Genomic DNA, 18,463 nt, shown 5'->3' with positions numbered 1-18,463 from the left:
GGTGTTTCAGTGCTTCCTCCAAGCTGTGGAGCCCTGTGAGCAAAGATTCTACTTCGTGAGCTCCTGGCATGAAAGCTGTGAGCGAGCGATTTGGCTACTACTGCATACATGAGTTTGCTCTGGAGCCATCCTTCCTGAGCTAAGACAAAAATGTGTGAGCCGGAGGCTAAAAAACTGTGAGCTAGCCCACACTAACTCAGCTTAGAGGGAACTTTGAGTGGCCACTTTTTGTCGACTCTGCTTTCAGCATTGTGTGCTTGAAACAGCTGAGCTGGATAGGAAGGATGACTGTTGAGGGCCTCTGAAAACTGCCCCCCTGCCCAATTAACTTGTGAAAGCCACTGCCACAAGATGTGGGTGGGAAGTTTGGGGGGGGGACCCGTAGAGATGAAATATATTGTGAACTTAATCAAGCTTGCGTTCAGGGACACTGAACCTCTTAATATGAAATGCTGTTGAGAGAATGGGGGAGGGCAAACAGCTCTTTGAGCTTAGAGAGGCCTCTGGAAGGCTGCAGTTGGGAACAGAATGCTAGCTGTTAGCTAAGAACCTTGAATCTAGTCCAGCGAGGCCATACATATTGATGCTCTCTAGTGCGTGCCTAAAATTAAAAACAACAACATACAAACCTGACTTACCCAAACTTTCCAAGGAGATGCAAGGCCATTGTTCACATTAGTGTTCGTCATGATTTATTTTGTCATGATTTAATTTTATGGATACTTTGGACATATAGAGAGGATGAACGAAAGGAGACGAAACAAGTATACAAGACGAGTGTGGATGGGAGAGTTGGAAGGGGTCGACCTCAGCGAATGTACCTCAATCAGACTGAGGACATTTTTAGCAAAGGCCAGTTTAGGAGTACCCTAATTAAGTTAATAACAATGTACCTACCTATATAGTTTAAGTTTAAAAAATTTGGCTCTCAAAATAAATTTCAATCGTTGTACTGTTGACATTTGGCTCTCTTGCCTAATGAGTTTGCCCACCACTGCTTATGAAAAAGGGAAATATTGGCAACACATCATCAAAACCTTGTGGCCACCTCACTCAGAAGTTTCATGTCAACATTAAACAGTGTAAGAAGCAAAATGATACCTTGAAGTTTACTCTACTCCAGGGCAAATGCAGTATGGGAGGTGTCTCTCTCTTGAATATACTCATCAGCATAGAATGGTATTAATGCAATATAGTTCCTCTCAATTGCATAAACAGAAGCAATTCAGAAGAATACTATGGTGACGGCTCACAATTACAATCATCTTAGCCCATGGCAGGTTCTACTATACATTACAGCTGTTATGAACATTGAAAATCTTCCTTGATAATTGTGAGACGTCACCAGAGGATATGAATTACTGACATTGTTTGTCCTACATCTTTGTTCAGAAGATCTTCCTTCGAAACGGCAAGGCATTCCGGAGATCACTGTCAATATATTTTTCTATGAAATATATTTTTCTATGATTATGTATATTATTTTTGTTCACTTTTCTATGATTCTTTAAAGACATATATTAAGCGTCACTTTTTCACAGTTTTTCTTGTTCTCCGTATTATCTCATTACTGTGCCAATCAATTGTTACTATACCTGAGACCAGACTGACAGAACCAGATATCTATGAGTACACTGATCTGATTTGCTGCCAAATGCTCTAAAACTTACCCAGAAATGTAATATTTGGTATTTTAATGACCAAAATTTCTACTTATGGCCAGTGTTCCCTCTAAAATGAGTGAATGTGAGCTAGCTCGCAGTTTTTTAGCCTCCAGCTCACACATTTTAGCCTTGGCTCAGGAAGGATGGCTCCAGAGCAAACTAATTTATGCAGGAGCCAAATCACTCGCTCACAACTTTAATGCCAGTAGCTCACAAAGTCAATTTTTTGCTCAGAATACTCCACAGTTTAGAGGGAGCATTGCTTATGGCTACCAGAAACCTAATCTCTTTACAGTTTCTCATAATTTCAGTAAAATTTAACAAAATGTGTCGTAGTGTATAAATAACTGCCAAAACCCATACAACCTACAGAAAAATAACCAAGATTCGGGGACTCTTTAGTCAGTCAAGTTACAAAATCAGTTGTGATAAATCTGTCCTTTTGGGAATGTGGGTAAAGCAAGATGATAAATTTCCACCCTCATAGGATCATCCTGACAATTCAATAATACTAACTATGGGCTTATTTTATATTCTGATAACCTAAAGACAATGATGAATCATAATATAAACCCAACAGTCATTTAGATAAAGATCTCAAAAGCTATAGTAACTATAAAATTTCCTGGCTAGGGTGCACAGCCATCCTAAAAATGAAGACATTACTTAGAATTCTGTTTAGTATGTGGCCCTTCCTGTGCAAATGAATTAATATTTATTATCAAAGATACAGATGCTGTTCACTAAAATTTGGGATAACTAGAAGCCAAGAACACAATTTGAAAGAATGCAGCAGCTCTGGCAAAATGGTGGATTGGCAACTCCCAACACTAAAAAATAGTAACTGGGCACATTTTTTAATTGGTTCAAAACGGAGAAAACTAAAACCATTTGGGAAATTGAACTGGGTATTAATATACCTCTTTCAAAATAGATATGGAGAGATAAATGAATTTGTTATTTATCTCTCCATATCTAGTGGGACAAAATGATATTAGTTCAGCATAGTGCAAGCCTGGGAAAAATACCAGTCATACCTAAATTTAGAGCATTTAGTATATATGCTGGTGTTACTAGGTAGAGAATTTGTGCAGACTTTTGATTGGGGATTGTTTAAACACTGGATAGATTTGGGGGGATGAGACTGATTGACTTTACTGAATACTAAAGAATTTTTACATGTAGGGAAGTTATACAAAAGGTTGGTGGCCTCCATCTTTCAGAGAGAACCAGTACTTCCAGATAAGAAGTTTCATAAATACTAAGCAGTTACAAATAGATTTATTCCATCCTTTAAAGGGTTTTGAAACTATTCTTAACTAACCAGAAAAAGAACACAATACTGTCTATTTGTACAGGTTACTAGGAAAGCAGATGAGAGTTCCATGGTATATAAGGCTAAATGGGGAAAAGTTTTATTAATTAACATGTTAAAGGAAGAATAGTAGATATTATAAAGCAGGGGTCGCCAAGCTTTTTAAGCCTGTAAGCACCTTTGGAATTCTGACACAGTATAGTGGGCACAGTCACAAAATGGCTTCAGCAAGTTACCTTCAGTCACACAGGATCCTTGCACTGTGGTACCAACTGCTACGAAAGCAACATTTAAAAATCTGCACAGGCAAGCAAACCTCCAGTGGGCAATCAGAAGCACTGATGGGGACAGGCCCCCTCCACTTCCTAAAAACACTTGGCAGGTGCCAGGAACGGTGTCAGTGGGTCCCATGGTGCCCAGAGGCACCATGTTGGGGACTGCTGTTATAAAGGAAAAACTACCATGTGATTCAAAAATCACCTTCTATGGCTTCTCCGTAGACAGCTGAAAATAGGAAACAGATTCAGTTAAAAGCTTATTGGTAACTGCTCATACAATTTTGGCACAGTATTGGATAAATTACTCTTCCAAGGCCAATAGCTTGGGTCCGTAAAGCCTGGTTTATTATGATAATGAACAAGAGAACAGCAATTAAACAGACATGGGACAGGGGGGGAAATGTTCATGAAAATTTTCTTAAGAGTTGGCAGCCATTTATTATGTATTGGAATTCAATTAAACCAGAAGAGAGCGCTAAAGATGAAATTTCTAAAGTGTATATGAAGGTGACATTAATTTTTTTATACTTGGTCTTTCAGGTCAGTTTATATTTTGTTTGATACCATGACCCTACTCAGTTCTTATTTATCTGTTGTAAGTGCATATGATTTCAGGGGAGGGGGGGATGATACTAAAATAGGTAGGGCAACAGCTCACAAACTAGCTGAAAATGGTTAAAAGTGCTATGTGAAGAGATCTGCATTTGTAGTCCTGAGTAAAAAAAACCATGGTAACAGTAAAGCAATAAGTATACACACTTCACACAGTAGCAAAAACAAACACATCAAAATATTGATCTACATAGTTAGTGACTTAATTTCAGTCTTCATGTCTGCCTTGCACAACAAATCAATGACCAGTCACATAATTCAATTAAATAATAAAAATAATTGTTCTTTTGCAACTTACTAGAAAACAATTTGGTACTTTACTAGAAAATCTATCACGGCATTCTTGTTCTCATACTATGCATAGCAGAGTCAACAGACTTCCACCAATAATGTGCAGGGGCAGCACTCTTGACCCTGCAGTTACACAGGAGAAAAAAGAGGCAGCTGCGGGTCCTGCCACAAGAGCCACCAGAGCCTGGCCAAGCAAGCCTGGAGTGGGCTGGCAGGGTGTAGGAGGCGGCAGCAAGCAGGGTCAGGCCGGTAGCAGCAGCCTCCAGGAAGCTGCAGCTGAAAAGACCTGCGGCAAGCAGTGCCACAGCAAACAGGGCCCCTGCTAAGCACCCTGCTTGGGGGGGGGGAGTGGGAGAAGGGACAGCCACCAGCCCTACGGATTTGGCAACAGCCGCAGAAGGTGGTGGCATTGGAGGCTCAACCAAGCCTGGGACAGCTGGGGCCCAGCCCATGTTTTTTTTGGGGGGAAACCCCCTTGTAAGGGCAGGAGATGGAACAAGAGGTGGCGGTTTCCTTAAGCTCACAGAAGTGGGAAGCGAAGGCCTTTAAAACAGCATGGGGGACAATGGCAGACATCTAAAGCCCGAAGCCAACTGAGGCCAGGGACTTGTTACTCTCTTAGGTGCAATCCTTGAGCCCAGAGGTGCCTCGCCCCCAGGAACTTTTTAAAAAGGTGATCCCTGGGGGAGCCAGGGAGGAAGGACCAGCTCTCATCTGAAGCATACAAGGAGAAGTGACAGGAAAGAAAAACCTGGTGTGGTGAGAAACTCCCCCCCCCAGGCCTTTCCCAGGGCCTCCTTACCAAAAAGGAATGCTAGGGGGCACAACATACCTGGGCTCCAGCCAGACTCTGGCAAATTTGGACACATATGTGGCCTGTAATCAGAGGCTAATCTACATAGTATTATTTCTGCAATTAAGCTTCATAAAGAGGAGAGCAGATTGTTGATTCAAATAATGCAAACAGGATCACACACTCAACACAACCCATTGAAAATTGTATCCTCATGACAATCAATACTATGCATGAGGACCTGCAGGAAGGAACCTCATTTCTGCACTCCCTCTTGCTTTTCCTCTTTGTGTATCCCTGACAGTACCTGCAGCTGATCCCATTTCCTTCTCTCCTACCCACCCTTTTCTGTTTCTTTCCCCACCTTTTCCTGTTCTCTTCTCCCATCTTTAGCTTCCCCCCTTTTTTGCTCCTCCCACCTTCAGTTTTATCTTCCTTTAGGCAGTGTATGTTCCTTCAATCTAGGGGAAAAAATTCAAGGACACTCCCCTGCCTAAGTGCAAAACCCAGAAGTGGGCAGTTGGGCTAATGTCGACTACAGGTGTGCCACTGGTTGAAGCAACCATGTCCCAGGCGATGGTGCCCGAGTGAAGAGACCTTGCATCTCCAGCTGCAACTTAAGCACGCAGACCTTGAGTTAGAGAGAGCCAGGATGGAGTTAGAAAGAGAAAAAATGAAGATGGCACATGAGATAGAACTTGCAAGAATCAAAAAGAGGCCGCTTCCTCTGGATGCTGCTGTGAAGGGGAATAGCTGGAAATATCCTTTTTACAAGGCAGGGCAGGACATTAAAGCGTTCCTAAAAAACTCTGAGCAAGTTTGCATTGATTACAAGGTCCCACCAGAATTGTATATAGAGAAGTTGAGACCTCAGCTGAGTGGAGTTCTGGCCTCCATGTCTGGACAAATGGAAGGTGAAGAGACGACTACATGCTGTTTAAGCAGAGTGTGCATGAGAGAGTGGGGTTTTCCAAAGAAGGAACCTGCAAGAGATTCGAGGAAGTAAAACAATTCATTGGTCACTTACCGTGAAGGTTCCTTCTCCTCTGAGGTATAGAGGACACCTTTGTGTGATTCCCACACTCCTTCTAGGGAGGCAGGAACAATTTCTTCCTCTTCCTGTGAGTCACCTGCTTCCCCAGTTCTAACTCCAAAAAGCAGTAACTAATTCCCACCCTATAACTATCAAGTATTTGTAGAGGGAACTAAAAAAGACATGGAAGAATATAATTTAAGAGAATATTTTGAAAAATAGGCAAGATCAAAACCACAGAAGTAATGGAAGACAGGCAGAGTGGAAAGAAAAGAACAAAACTGTTGTTCAGAAATACTACACTATAAAGGGACATTAACTGTGAAGAGAAAAAAGCCCTCTCCAAGCAAGAAATGCAGACTGCTATTGCTCAGAGAAATCGTGGAAGTAGTTTAGGAAGCTTAATGAGTCGTGGAAGCTTTGGAGGTTTTGGTGGCAGAGATGGAAGCTTTGGTGGCAGAGGAGACTTTGGTGGTGGAGGTGGCTCCAGACAGCCAAGCTTACCAATCCTAAGATCCTGCAGTGGAGTTTGGTCATGCAAGACTTTGACTTTCAGACAGAGCACATCCCAGTATCTGTGAACAAGGTAGCTGATACTCTATCCCGCAAATCCTGTGATGATTAGTTTGGGGGCTGCCTTGTTGAAGTTGCAAGTGAAAATAGGTATTCGAAATTGTGGGAGGAGCTGAAGTATGAAAGGAATAAAAACTTGAAAGTAACATCGCTTCCCTATGTCATGTTCTCTGTTTCTTTCTATAGTAAATATGAACAAGTGGGGAACCACAAGAATCTTGTGGGGAACCACAAGAATCTTGTGGGGGGAGCTATCCCATTCCCTCCAACTCTGCTTCTTCCCCTCTCCCCCTACTTCTCTCACACTCTCCTTCCTGCCACCCCTTTTCTTTCTCTCTCTCTCTCCCTCCTCCATGCCTGTCACTTCCTTTCTGCTCCCACCCCATCACTCGTTCTGCCCCCGTCACTCTCCTGGCCTCTTGCCTACTTCCTCCCCTCCCACAGCAGCAGTGGCAGCAGCCGCTCTCCAGGGATCACAATGGATTGCCCAACTACAGAGATCAGTTCCTCTGGGAAATTCATGGAGATTTGGGGGTGGAGCCTTGGGAGGATGAAGCTTTAGCTTGGAAATGACCTCAGCAGGTTATAATACCATAAACTCCACCCTTCAAAGCAGCCACTTTCTCTGGGGGAACTGATCTCTGTCATTTGGAGATCAGTTGTAATTCTGAGTCTGCAGAAAAAACTGTTGGGGGAGAGTGTGCCCCCTATCTGTGGAAATAAGTATCCACACACAGAGGGGACTTCTGAGGTATTTGAAATACGCACAGAGAGGGAATCATTAACCTGATGTCATCTAATTGTGCATTTCCATGCCCCCCCCCCAGCTCTTACCAGTAGGGCTCGGAATAATACTACAACAGAGATTAAGTTATCCTACATTTCAGGAAAGGAGAAATTGAATAAAACACAGAAAAGCCATTTTCAAAGGTGGTCTTATACAGCAGTTTCCAATGTGATGTTGCCTGATGTTTTCACTGACTCCAGCTTCATTCTTAGGGATAAAACTGAAGGCTTTTGAATAAAATAGGGGGGGGGAAGAGTTTTCATTGCTTTTTACAGGCTGACTCACTAACAAAGTGCTGAACTCATTTCAGGCAGGCACCTGACGCAGTGAGCTCTTGTCTCGGCCACAGACACAAACTTTGTTATGCCTAGTGGCTTGGCAATCACAGATGCGGAGACATTGGCAAAACTGTAATCAGCACTCAAACTAGGCTTCTTTAAAGTGCCCACTTTTTGTAGTTAATCTTCTCTTTTGATGGACTCAAAAATTTGCCCACAAGCAGTACATCTGCTCAGTGGCAGCATTTGGAGTGGCTGATAACTGCTGAGAGCATGTTTGATTACTATATCCTGGGTTATCATGGGATTTCTCTTTTAAGAATGGCTGGGTTTGCCCAGATTCCCTTCTTTTCCCCTCTTCCAGTCTAACACACTAAGACGATGGACTTCAAACTCTGGGTCAGGTAATTCAGGTTGGTCGCAAGCACTTACAGAGTTTTTGAAAGACATGTACTGAAAGCAAGGGTACCATACCTCCTCACTTTTCATTTGCGCACTGAAAATAAAAGTTGGACAGAAAGGCAAGGTCACTCGGTAGTGAAGAGCATGGTTATCCCACCAAAGGTGAGGTAGGTGAGCATTCTGAGTGTATTTGGTTTGGAGGGCACAGCTGAGTACCTGAAATTAACTTGATCAAAGATTTCTCAGCTGCTGAGGTGAGTGCCTTCAAGAAATGGAACAAAAGTAAACAAAACAAAAATTGTTGGAAACAGTATGCAGGCAAACCAGATTAATAATTTCACTGTAAAAATCAGTTTTTAAACTGATCTGTTTATTGTTTTGAACAAGGAAACACAATCCACTTTACCAGTTTTTAACCGGGAGGGGGAAGGGAGGGGGGAAATAGAGTTTGGGGAAAATTGAACTACACAGACTTCCAAAATACCAGTTAATAAATCTCAATGAATCATGGTCCAAGCTGATTAACAAATAGAGATATTTAATAAATACAAATATTTTCAAGTTGTGGATTACTTATTAAAAGACTGCAGAACAAAGCTGGTGTCTACTACATCAAAAATCCATTTTCTTGTTAAATAGTGCTGCATGGCTATTCTGGACCATGACTGAAAGTTGGCTATTACTATGCTCTGGTGTCAGAAACCCCCCCCCCCCCAAAATCTGGCTCTGGAGGAAAGTGCAGAAAGCCCTGGAGCGCAAAGAGCTACAATGGATAGCATTTGACTCCTCTTGACCACAGACTCTGGTTTTTTATTTTTTATTTTTTTTAAAAAGGCTTCTCCATCCCATTTTAGATATGAATTCATAGGACACCTATGAAAATTAGTTTTGTCTTCAACTAGATAGAGATGGTAATATATCTAAGACTCCATGAATGGAAAACCCCTCAAAAAGGGAAGATAAACTTGCTCCAAATGGGAAACCTCTGATCAGTCTATGAATGTTGAAATAAATATTTCTACTGGATACTAGCTTCAAAAACATTGTGGAGAGTCTCAAAACAGCTTCATTGTACTTGCCAGCTTGGCTTTTATAAGTAAACAGTCCTTTGTATATCCAGAGTTTTCTTGTGTGCGTGTGCGTGCGTGTGTGTAATTCTGTAAAATATATTGTTATCACAGGATTATATAATTTCAAACTCTGAAATAAAGACATTAGAATAGACCCAAGACTATGGAATATAGACACTTCTTTAAAAACCAGCAGATTAGAATTGGTTTAGCTGACAACCCTAATATTCACCAAAAAGAATCCCAGCTCATGCAGTCAAGTAAAGGGAATTTCATTTCTGTAAGATGCTCAGGCTTTGCTGGAATCCCTGTCCCATAAAGATATCATTAAAAGCCTTCTGCTAACTACAGATATTAAAAGTAGTCACGGAAAACAAAGCAAACTTGAGTTCAAATGGGCTGCATTTCATTGGTGTAGTGGTTAAGTGTGCAGACTCTAATCTGGAAGAACCGGGTTTGATTCCCCATTCCTCCACTTGCACCTGCTGGATGACCTTGGGCAAGCTGTAGTTCTGGCACAGCTGTTCTTGAAAAAAGAGCAGTTTCTGTCAGAGCTCTCTCAGCCCCACCTACCTCACAGGGTGTCTGTTGTAGGGAAGGGAAAGAAGTTTGTAAGCCGCTCTGAGACACTTTTGGGTTGTGAAGGGCGGGGTATAAATCCAATCTCTTCTTCTTCTTCATATGTGTCAGGGCTCAACAGGGATAAATGCAGGGGTCTGTTTTCAGTTCCAGGTGCTAGGCCTGGAATATGAGGAAGAATACTTGAAAAGTAAATTTTCTTCACTACTGAACAACTACAGCTTATCCACCCTCCATTCCCCTTCTTCCATTTACAATTAAGTCTCCAGGATTAGAGGACATATGACATGATTGTCACAGAGGCTTGAGACTCAGCATGTCTCTTTTTAGAAATTAAGCACACGAAATCCAACCTCCTTTGCCATTATAATGTATGATCAGAGAATCTAATCCTTCTACACAAGAATACCTATTCCTGGTTCCTCACCCCTTTCTAGCAGCTTCTGATACCTCTATCACCCATTCCTTCCCCATAGATTAAACTCTCATTCTTTGCCGCTACCAGGAGTGTGTGTGTAGCAGAACTCAGTCCAGTAATCTGTTCTAACAGAGAAACCCAAAGAAATCACTCTCTTTTCTTTCCACAAAATGTCCACATCACATCTCCATGCATACCATATTCCTTCTTACTTAATAAATTAACAGTCCAGCTCTTCTTAAACCTTTGGTGCAAGAACTTGGTGAACAGTGCCACCCAGAACCTAAGTTTTATCTGTAGTATGCTCCATACAGTTAAATACAGAGAAGTCATACATATGTTGGGTACAAATACGAAAACATTACTAAGGGAAAGGTAAATTTTATATAAAAATAATCTGAGCACTAATTTCCATTAACGTATCAGACAACTGCTATTGTATCTAACCAATGAATACCTGTTTGCTGCATAAACATTTTGCAGCTATGAAAATTGACAAATACAGAAACTTCGCACTGGACTCTGTTCCAGCAGGTGACAGCTGAATAGCACTACTTGACACATACATGTCAATTTCTCAGTATTAATGAAAACTATAGAGTAGCTAAATATTTGTATATCCATAATTTACTGTTCAAATAGGAATATTCTGAAGTTAAGCAGCCTGGTATTAACATGCCAAATGTTTAATATGAAATTATAATCTATTATCCATTCATCTACTCAAATAAAGGTATGTTACTGTTTGCAAGACATTTGTAACACGATACTGCATTTTACCTGGGCACGCTTCTCTAAGTGTAGGATTAACCCAAAGTTACCAAAACAGTATCCGAACTATCAACCTTTTCTCCATACCTTATAAAATAAAGCTGTTAACTGTTCAAGCACTGCTGAATAGGAATAAACTATTGCCAGATCTGACAGAATTAGCCATTATTGAATCCTCTTCTTAACCAATCACCTAATGATAATAAAAGGAGCTACGGTGGCTCAAGTGGTTAAGACGTTGAACTGCAGGCTGTGGAAGGTCGGTAGTTCAGGAGTTCGAGACCCGGATGCCGCATGACGGAGTGAGCTCCCGTCTCTAGTTCCAGCTCCTGCCAACCTAGCAGTTCGAAAGCAAGAAATTGCAAGTAGATAAATAGGTACCACTTCAGTGGGAAGGTAACAGCGTTCCCTGCGCATTCGTGTTTAGTCATGCTGGCCACATGACCACGGAAACGTCTTCGGACAGCGCTGGCTCTTCGGCTTTGAAACAGAGATGAGCACCACAACCCTAGAGTCGGATTCGACTGGCTTTTGAGCAAGGAAACCTTTACACCTTTACCTAATGATAATAAATTCCTGCTAGAACAACATCTCTACATCCTCAGTAACTGGCAGTTTTCATTCATTTAGGCTTAAGGATTTTTGATAATCAGCAACCAGAAGCATTAGGTATCTTCATTATAAACACTACAGAAACTTAGCCCACAGCAACACATACTTAAGTCAGGTCAATGGAATTTAAGCACACATAGTGAACCCTTTTGTAAAATAGGGTTCTCAAAACATGCCTCCTCAAGCATCATACTCAGTGCAGAGATATTATCTCTAACTCGTACCCACCCTAGATTTCCTACACACATAACAAGCTAAGCTAAGACATAGCTTAGACATTTCAGGGGTTGCTTATAACTGTACCAACATGTGACAGACTGTCAAGGGTTAATGACTAACAGTCTCTGAGAACCTTTGAGTGACAAGCTGTTTGAACAGAATTCTGTTGAGTCACTTAAGGAATGACAGCTGGGAACTGACAGTTGAAGAGAAAATTAAGCAGTAACTGTGGACTGGGAAGGAGGCTAAGAGAGTAGATCAAGGGGGATCCTCATCCAAACCAAAAAAGGGAATTAGCTTCTGGTAAAGAGAAGTGATCCATGGTCTGTGTATGAAGAAAAATGTTGGGAACTTGGTTGTATGTTTCTGCCTTCTAAGCTTTACATTTTGGTGAAACTCAGAAACCTATGCTTCATAAGCAAAAACTGAAAATAAAACCTGTCTACTCAAAGTTTTAAAGACCTTGTTGAAGAGCAGAAACACTTGTTGGCAACAAATTATTTTATTTACTTATTAGATTTTTATCCCGCCCTCCCAGCCATGGTGTTTGTATTAATACAAAGTTACCTCAGTTTTATTATCTGTTCACCTCATATGTCCTACACCTGATTCCACCTGACCTTCTCTCCTCAACGTTAAGTAAAACATTTTGTTTATTTTGAACTTTCAAAAGCAGAATATAAGAAAAAGATTTTGTCTCTTCCCTCAGTTCCCTGGGCTGGGCCAGCATAAAAAAAGTGTGTGTGGGGGGGAGAGACAGTCATAGACGAACAAGAAAAAAATAGATAACAGGGCTGCTCAGCAAGAAAGAAGATAGTAGGGGAAATCCTGCATGTGAAGGAGAAAAGAGGGTGAGATCACCATACAAGCCAGTTTCAAAGGGCTTTTATTTCCCACACTGGGGTAACATGAAACACTTCTGCAAGTCTCTACATTTCTAAGTGATACAAGTCAGCCAATGAGCAGCTCAGTAGGTAGAGTTCACTTTTACAGAGAAGGATATTATCACCTTCCAAGTAGCACACATTATAAAACATATAGAACAAAGTTTGAGTCCAATGGCATCTTTAAGACCAACAAAGTTTAATTCTAGGTATAAGTGTTTGTGTGCAGGCACACTTCATGAGATACACGGAAACAGTCTTCCTCAAGCCTTAGACTTAGGTAGAGAGAGGGTGAAGTGGGAGGTTACTTCCCAGGAAAGTCTAGATGCATAAGTAACTGGGTAATAAGTACAGCTGAGATTGGATTAATGCCGTTGACCTGTGAATTGCAGCAAATTAGCATACAAATACAAGAGTTAAACAGATGTGAGAAAGTTCACTGGATTCAAATTTTGGTCTATAGCTTCAGACCAACATGGCTACCCACCTAATCTATAAAATATATAATGGAAGTAGCCCTAAGTCCCAAATGCACAGGATTTAAAGTACACCATGAATTAACATAGACTGATTTTCCCCCAGGTCCCATCCATTTTGCTCGCCCACAAACATGAAAAGATAAATATCATTTTATCTACCTACACACTTTTAAAACATAGAGCAAACTAACAATGCAATCCTATGCAAAGTTACTCTAAACCAATAAAATCAATGGCCAAGACCGGACTAAATCTGCCTAGTATTGCACTGCATGTCTATTTTGTCATCATTTGCCTTGAAATGTCTCATGCCTTATTTTACAGCTTATCAAAAAGCCAAGCTATTCATGATCATTTCTCTCACATCCCAAACACATTCTTTACTGCAGCCAAAGGGACTTTCCTAATAGTGATTGATTATTATTTACATTATAGTCCACCTTTCTCATTGGGTCTTAAGGCAGATTACACACAGTGAGTCAATATAATTCATAGGACAGGACATCCAATAAACAATGCAATAGGATTACAGTTGTGGAACCCATCAGAAATCTATAACTGAAGCAAAGCACACATTAAATGATACAAAAATTATATAGTAGGATCCTAGAGGACAAGCCCTAGGGAAATGCTCTCTGTTCTCTTTCTCCGATACCACTTTCACTGAAATAATTTTATTTAGTCATTTTATTTGCCAAGGCTTTTAATGAGGTATTAAAGTTGCAAATATCTTTTGGGGTAAGAGGGTCATTTTGGGTTTTATTTTGCTTCTTTTAGATTTTCATGATTTTAATTATGAATTCTAAGTCTCCTTAAGCCACAACGAAAGGTGGGTTATAAATATGTTTATGAATAAATAGTGCATAGCATTGCAAAAACCACAAAGTCCTTTGGACATCTGAACATACAAACCTACCGAACGCACCACTTACTCAAACTAGAAATAGTCCACAGTCTTACAAAAACACTGCATGGAAATAAGCACTGTTTATACAAAAGTTATCTGACTATTAAGACACAAGCAAGGTTTTTGTTTTTCTAAACTATGAAACTTAGAAAAGCATTCTAAACTATTCCAGTAACAACAAACAAACAAACAACCTTTATTGGCATAACAACCAAATTATAACAGGGAGGATATTCCAGTATAAATGAAGTTGTAATTTAATGTTGGCAACATTAAGTTTAAACAAGTGGGGGGCCCATGAGATTCCCCTTGTGTTACAGGAAGATACTTCTGAAATGGGTGCTCCTGACAAACACAAAGGCTCTTCTAAAGCATCTCCTGCATTGGACAAGTGGAGGAAAGCCAGGATGACTTATTTGCTTTGAGGAAAAGACACTAGTTAGTTTCAGTTTCCAAAGACACCCAACCTTACTACAGGGAGAGGTTCCGAAGCTCAGAGAAAGCCTATGTCATTGGCTAAGCCAAAAACACATGGCTCCCATGAGCCTGCCTGGGATGAGCTTAGTACTCGGCTAGTCAGTTAGCAACTCTGTTTTCTCCCTATCCCACATGTGACACTTTGTATTTTATGCCTAATTTTCGAGAAAAAGTGGAATGCCCAGAAACACCAGTGGGCACCATGGCACCTCAGACAACACACTGGAGATCACTGCAATATGGTCCTCAGTGGTCAATGTCAAGCATCACGTACTAGATGCATTTCCATGCTAGCCTGAAAGTCCAGCTATGTAGAACTGTCCCAAACCAACTGTAAGATGCTTTGAGACAGGTTTGTTTATTTTGTTTTTTAAAAAAACAATTGGGGATGATCCAATAAATTAGAAAATTTTCATTTCTGGTTTCAGAAGAGGCAACAGGTGCATGCCAGTCTGAGACAAAAATGTCAGATTTCTTTGGTAAATCCTTACATGGTGAAAAATTGTTTAGACAACTGCACAGTCAGTTAATTCTGGTGCTTAAGTATAAGCCTGTAAAACATAACAACCCTTGTAATTTATATTGCATAGGTAATGCTTTCTCCTCCTTTGAAGGAAAAAGGGACTTCATACACAAAATCAATATGCATATTTTCCAGATCACCCTTGAAAAAACATATTTGAGTTGATCTAGTTAAAAAAAATTAAAATCTTCCTTCAGCCCCATCATCATCCCAGCAATTTTTACCAGTACCTCATAAGACAGACTCCCTTAAAATAATGTTCTTTCCACAGTGAGCAGCAGATCATTCTTGACTGAAGATGTTTAAGCTTTAAATTATATGAAATACTCTAAAATTGGAGACCAAATTATTTCAGCATATCAAATTGAGCTTCACATTTCTGTATGCTGAATAATCATTTAGCAAGATGTATACACAGCATTCAAAGGCCCTTCATTCTGGCCTTCCTCCATAGGCCTGAATCAACATAGGAAAAAACTCAACTGTACCAATCAACAGAGTCCAAAACACTGATTACAGAGATAAAGATGATTACTGCAATGATCAGCACAAACTCTCAGTACAAGTAATCTTTAGTCAGTTTTTAAAAAATTTCCAAAAAAGAATTAAATGATTTTCATTTGTTCTACTATTTTTGCACTCATTTGTCAGAACACTGGAAGAAACAGGTTTATTTCCTACTGATCAACTGAGTAGAATAAATTACTACATGCATTTTCCCTATTAAGCATGTTAAAAGGCCAGAAACACTTTTAAAAACTAATTTAGGTATGTAAAGCCATATCTAAGTAGTCAGGCTCCCATAATCCCCTCCAACCTACCCAAATGCAACAGCACTACCCACATCTCTTGGGAGTTTTGCTACCTGTGTGGCCCAGAATGCAATTTCCTGACTCCACACCTTGCTACCCTTCTAGCCACTTACCATTTCTATGACAAATCACTAGAGTCATTTCACGTAGGAACTGTATAGCAGGGAATGTTCATCCTCCTATGTATATTAAAGTAAAAATTCACAGAAAATCCACAAAGTGGTATAAGCATCAAGAAGGGAAACAAGGAGTTGTCACTCATCACACTACTAATAACATCTGATCTGTGCTAGCAACACTTGCAGATTTGGATTATCTTCTGAAGTGCTTAAACCATTTCATGAACATTATCTCAGCAGTGATGACAACCCTGTGAGACAGGCCAATATCCCTATATTACAAAACAGGGCTAAGAGAAACTGGCTTGTCTAAGGCCACCTAGTGAGTTCACTGGGGTTAGTATTTACCTGAGGATTCATTCTGGGATTTCTTTATTCATGATCTTAGCAACAGAAGTGCACTATTTTTTTGTAACAATAAATGAGATAACTTGAGGAAGTATGGCTTCAGCGCAGTTTAAAAAATGATTTTGTTTGCACAGTATGAAGTGTAACATGCTAACAAGAAAAAGTTGGGGGGAAGACATCAGCAATTGTATACATTTATTGCAAAAATTAAACAATAAAACACACCATTTTACATGGCTTAATGATGTAGAATATAATTATGTGCATGCACATACACAAAAGTTTAAGCACTAGGAAACTGACACAGCTCTATCCATTGGTACTATTAAGGTTGTGACCATGTGAAGAAAAATCTGTGTGTATGTACAATGGGCAAAGCCAAGTTAAATTGACTATCAGAATTTGAAGGCACTTCAACATACACAACCATATGCGCCCAAATATTTCATTTTAATGAACATGACAAAAGTATGCTACAATGCTTCTTTTGCACAAAAGCAAACTAAAACAGTGACATGACAAAGGTATCTTGTCATTCCTATAAAAACTGGTCAGCAACAGCAAATCCACCTAACTGATTCAGTACCTTCAGTTTGCAGAAAACATAAAGCTACTAATTCCTCTAGAATACTCCATTCCCATTTTGTTTTTGTCTCATTACCAATAGTCACAAAAGAGAAAAAAGAAAGTAAGCTGCCAAAATCTGTGTCATCAATAGGCTATCTACAGAGAGAAATAAGCTGTTTTCACTTCCTTTAACTGTGATAATTTTATTTCCTTATATTATAATGCTACACAAGCCATAATCATGAGCTGCCATTTTCAAACAACCTATCAAACAGATCACACCCCAGCCACTCAAAAAAGTGGCCTGTTAGCAGCCCTGGCAACTTGAGTTTAATACACGCTTTGAACATCGATTTAAGGCTGTTGCATAATAAGCCATACAAGGCCAAAATCTTCCACACTCTTCCTCATTATTCCAAGTGGGAGGAGAAAGATCTACAGAGAAACCAGGCATCACCTGAGCGTCACTTACATTGCCGTTAATGAGCTGGTTATTATGCAGCAGAGCACAGGAAGGCACCTGGCGCACAAACACAGAGACATCACAGAGCAGCAGAGATGTGGAGGAAAACACCTCCCCGTCTCTTCCTTGTCTGCCTTCCTGGGAGGCAAGTGGTCCCATAGATCCGGGCCAGCGTTCCAGGGTAGCGGCAGCAACCATCCAACCAAACAGGGTCAGATCGTGGTGAGGGGAGACAAACCCTATCAGGTCACTCCTCCTATCGTGTGAAAGCGCGTGGGCGCTACTGCGAATTCACTTATCGTGTCACTCTGCCCCAGCGCCATGGAGCGGTCCTTCTCCTCCCTTCCTCAGACAGGCACAGCGACAGCAACAGCTCAGGTGGGAGCCGAGCATCTCTCCCCCCCCTCCCGTTGGGGAGGAGGCTTTGCAGCTGGCTGCTACTCTGGCCGCCTCCACCCCCTCCCCTCCCCTCCATCTGCCTCCCCCAACTTACTTGCCGATCACCTCGCAGAGCTCATACACATCCTCGAAGAGCACGTCGTCGTCGGCCATGGTCCAGATAGGGGAGAATTAGCCACACAGGCGGCCGAGGCGGGAGGGGGGGCGCGGGCACGATCCCCTCCGCGCTTCCCGCACTACGCGCCGCCACCACCGCCGCCGCCGCCGATAGTCACTACCGCGTTAAATCCCTCTCGCTTCACACGCCACAGACAAAATCCGCCCAGGAGATGCTAGGGGCCACGCCGGGAATCCCTCCAGCTGCTGCCGCCGCCGCTCCTTGTTCCTTCCTTCTGCGGGCCTCAGCCTCCACCCGCGTGTCTCCGGCACTCTGGTTCCTGCTGCCGCCGCCAGGTCCTCACCTTTCTCCACACCCTCCGTCGCGGCACCCCCTAACCTAATGGGGGGGAGCGGGGACCATGGAGGGGATGGATACGGAGAGAAACCGGCGAAAGGCAGAGCCGCCTCATTCACTCCCCTCCCCCACTTGTGCACACTCACACACGAAGGGGCCAGAACGGGAGCGCGCACAGGAAAAAGGAAAGGGGGGGGGGAGAGGCAGAAAGACAGGCGCGGCGCCGAACACGAGCCAGCAACGGCAGCGTTAAGCTGTTTAATGGAGGGCGGGTGCGCGCCGCCGTAGCCGCCGACACCTTTCTAGCCAGCCACGCAAACGCCCAGAGCAGGAGCG

The 18,463-nt window shown here is 41.7% G+C and overlaps 1 protein-coding gene across 1 annotated transcript in view; it reads right to left on the bottom strand.

The window, feature by feature from the left end:
• Positions 1-18,150, bottom strand: part of LOC107109208 (peripheral plasma membrane protein CASK) — a 192,949-nt gene extending 174,799 nt beyond the window's left edge. Inside the window, exon 1 of the mRNA XM_015409770.1 lies at positions 17,768-18,150. Coding sequence (XP_015265256.1) covers positions 17,768-17,826 — 59 coding nt within the window. The 5' untranslated portion in view covers positions 17,827-18,150. The remainder of the gene's footprint in view (positions 1-17,767) is intronic.
• Between the last annotated feature and the right edge of the window lie 313 nt (positions 18,151-18,463).

This window comes from Gekko japonicus, unplaced genomic scaffold (assembly GCF_001447785.1).
Source record: "Gekko japonicus isolate JY-2015 unplaced genomic scaffold, Gekko_japonicus_V1.1 scaffold4, whole genome shotgun sequence".
NCBI classification, from domain to species: Eukaryota; Metazoa; Chordata; class Lepidosauria; order Squamata; family Gekkonidae; genus Gekko; species Gekko japonicus.
This window is presented reverse-complemented; position numbering and strand designations above follow the sequence as displayed.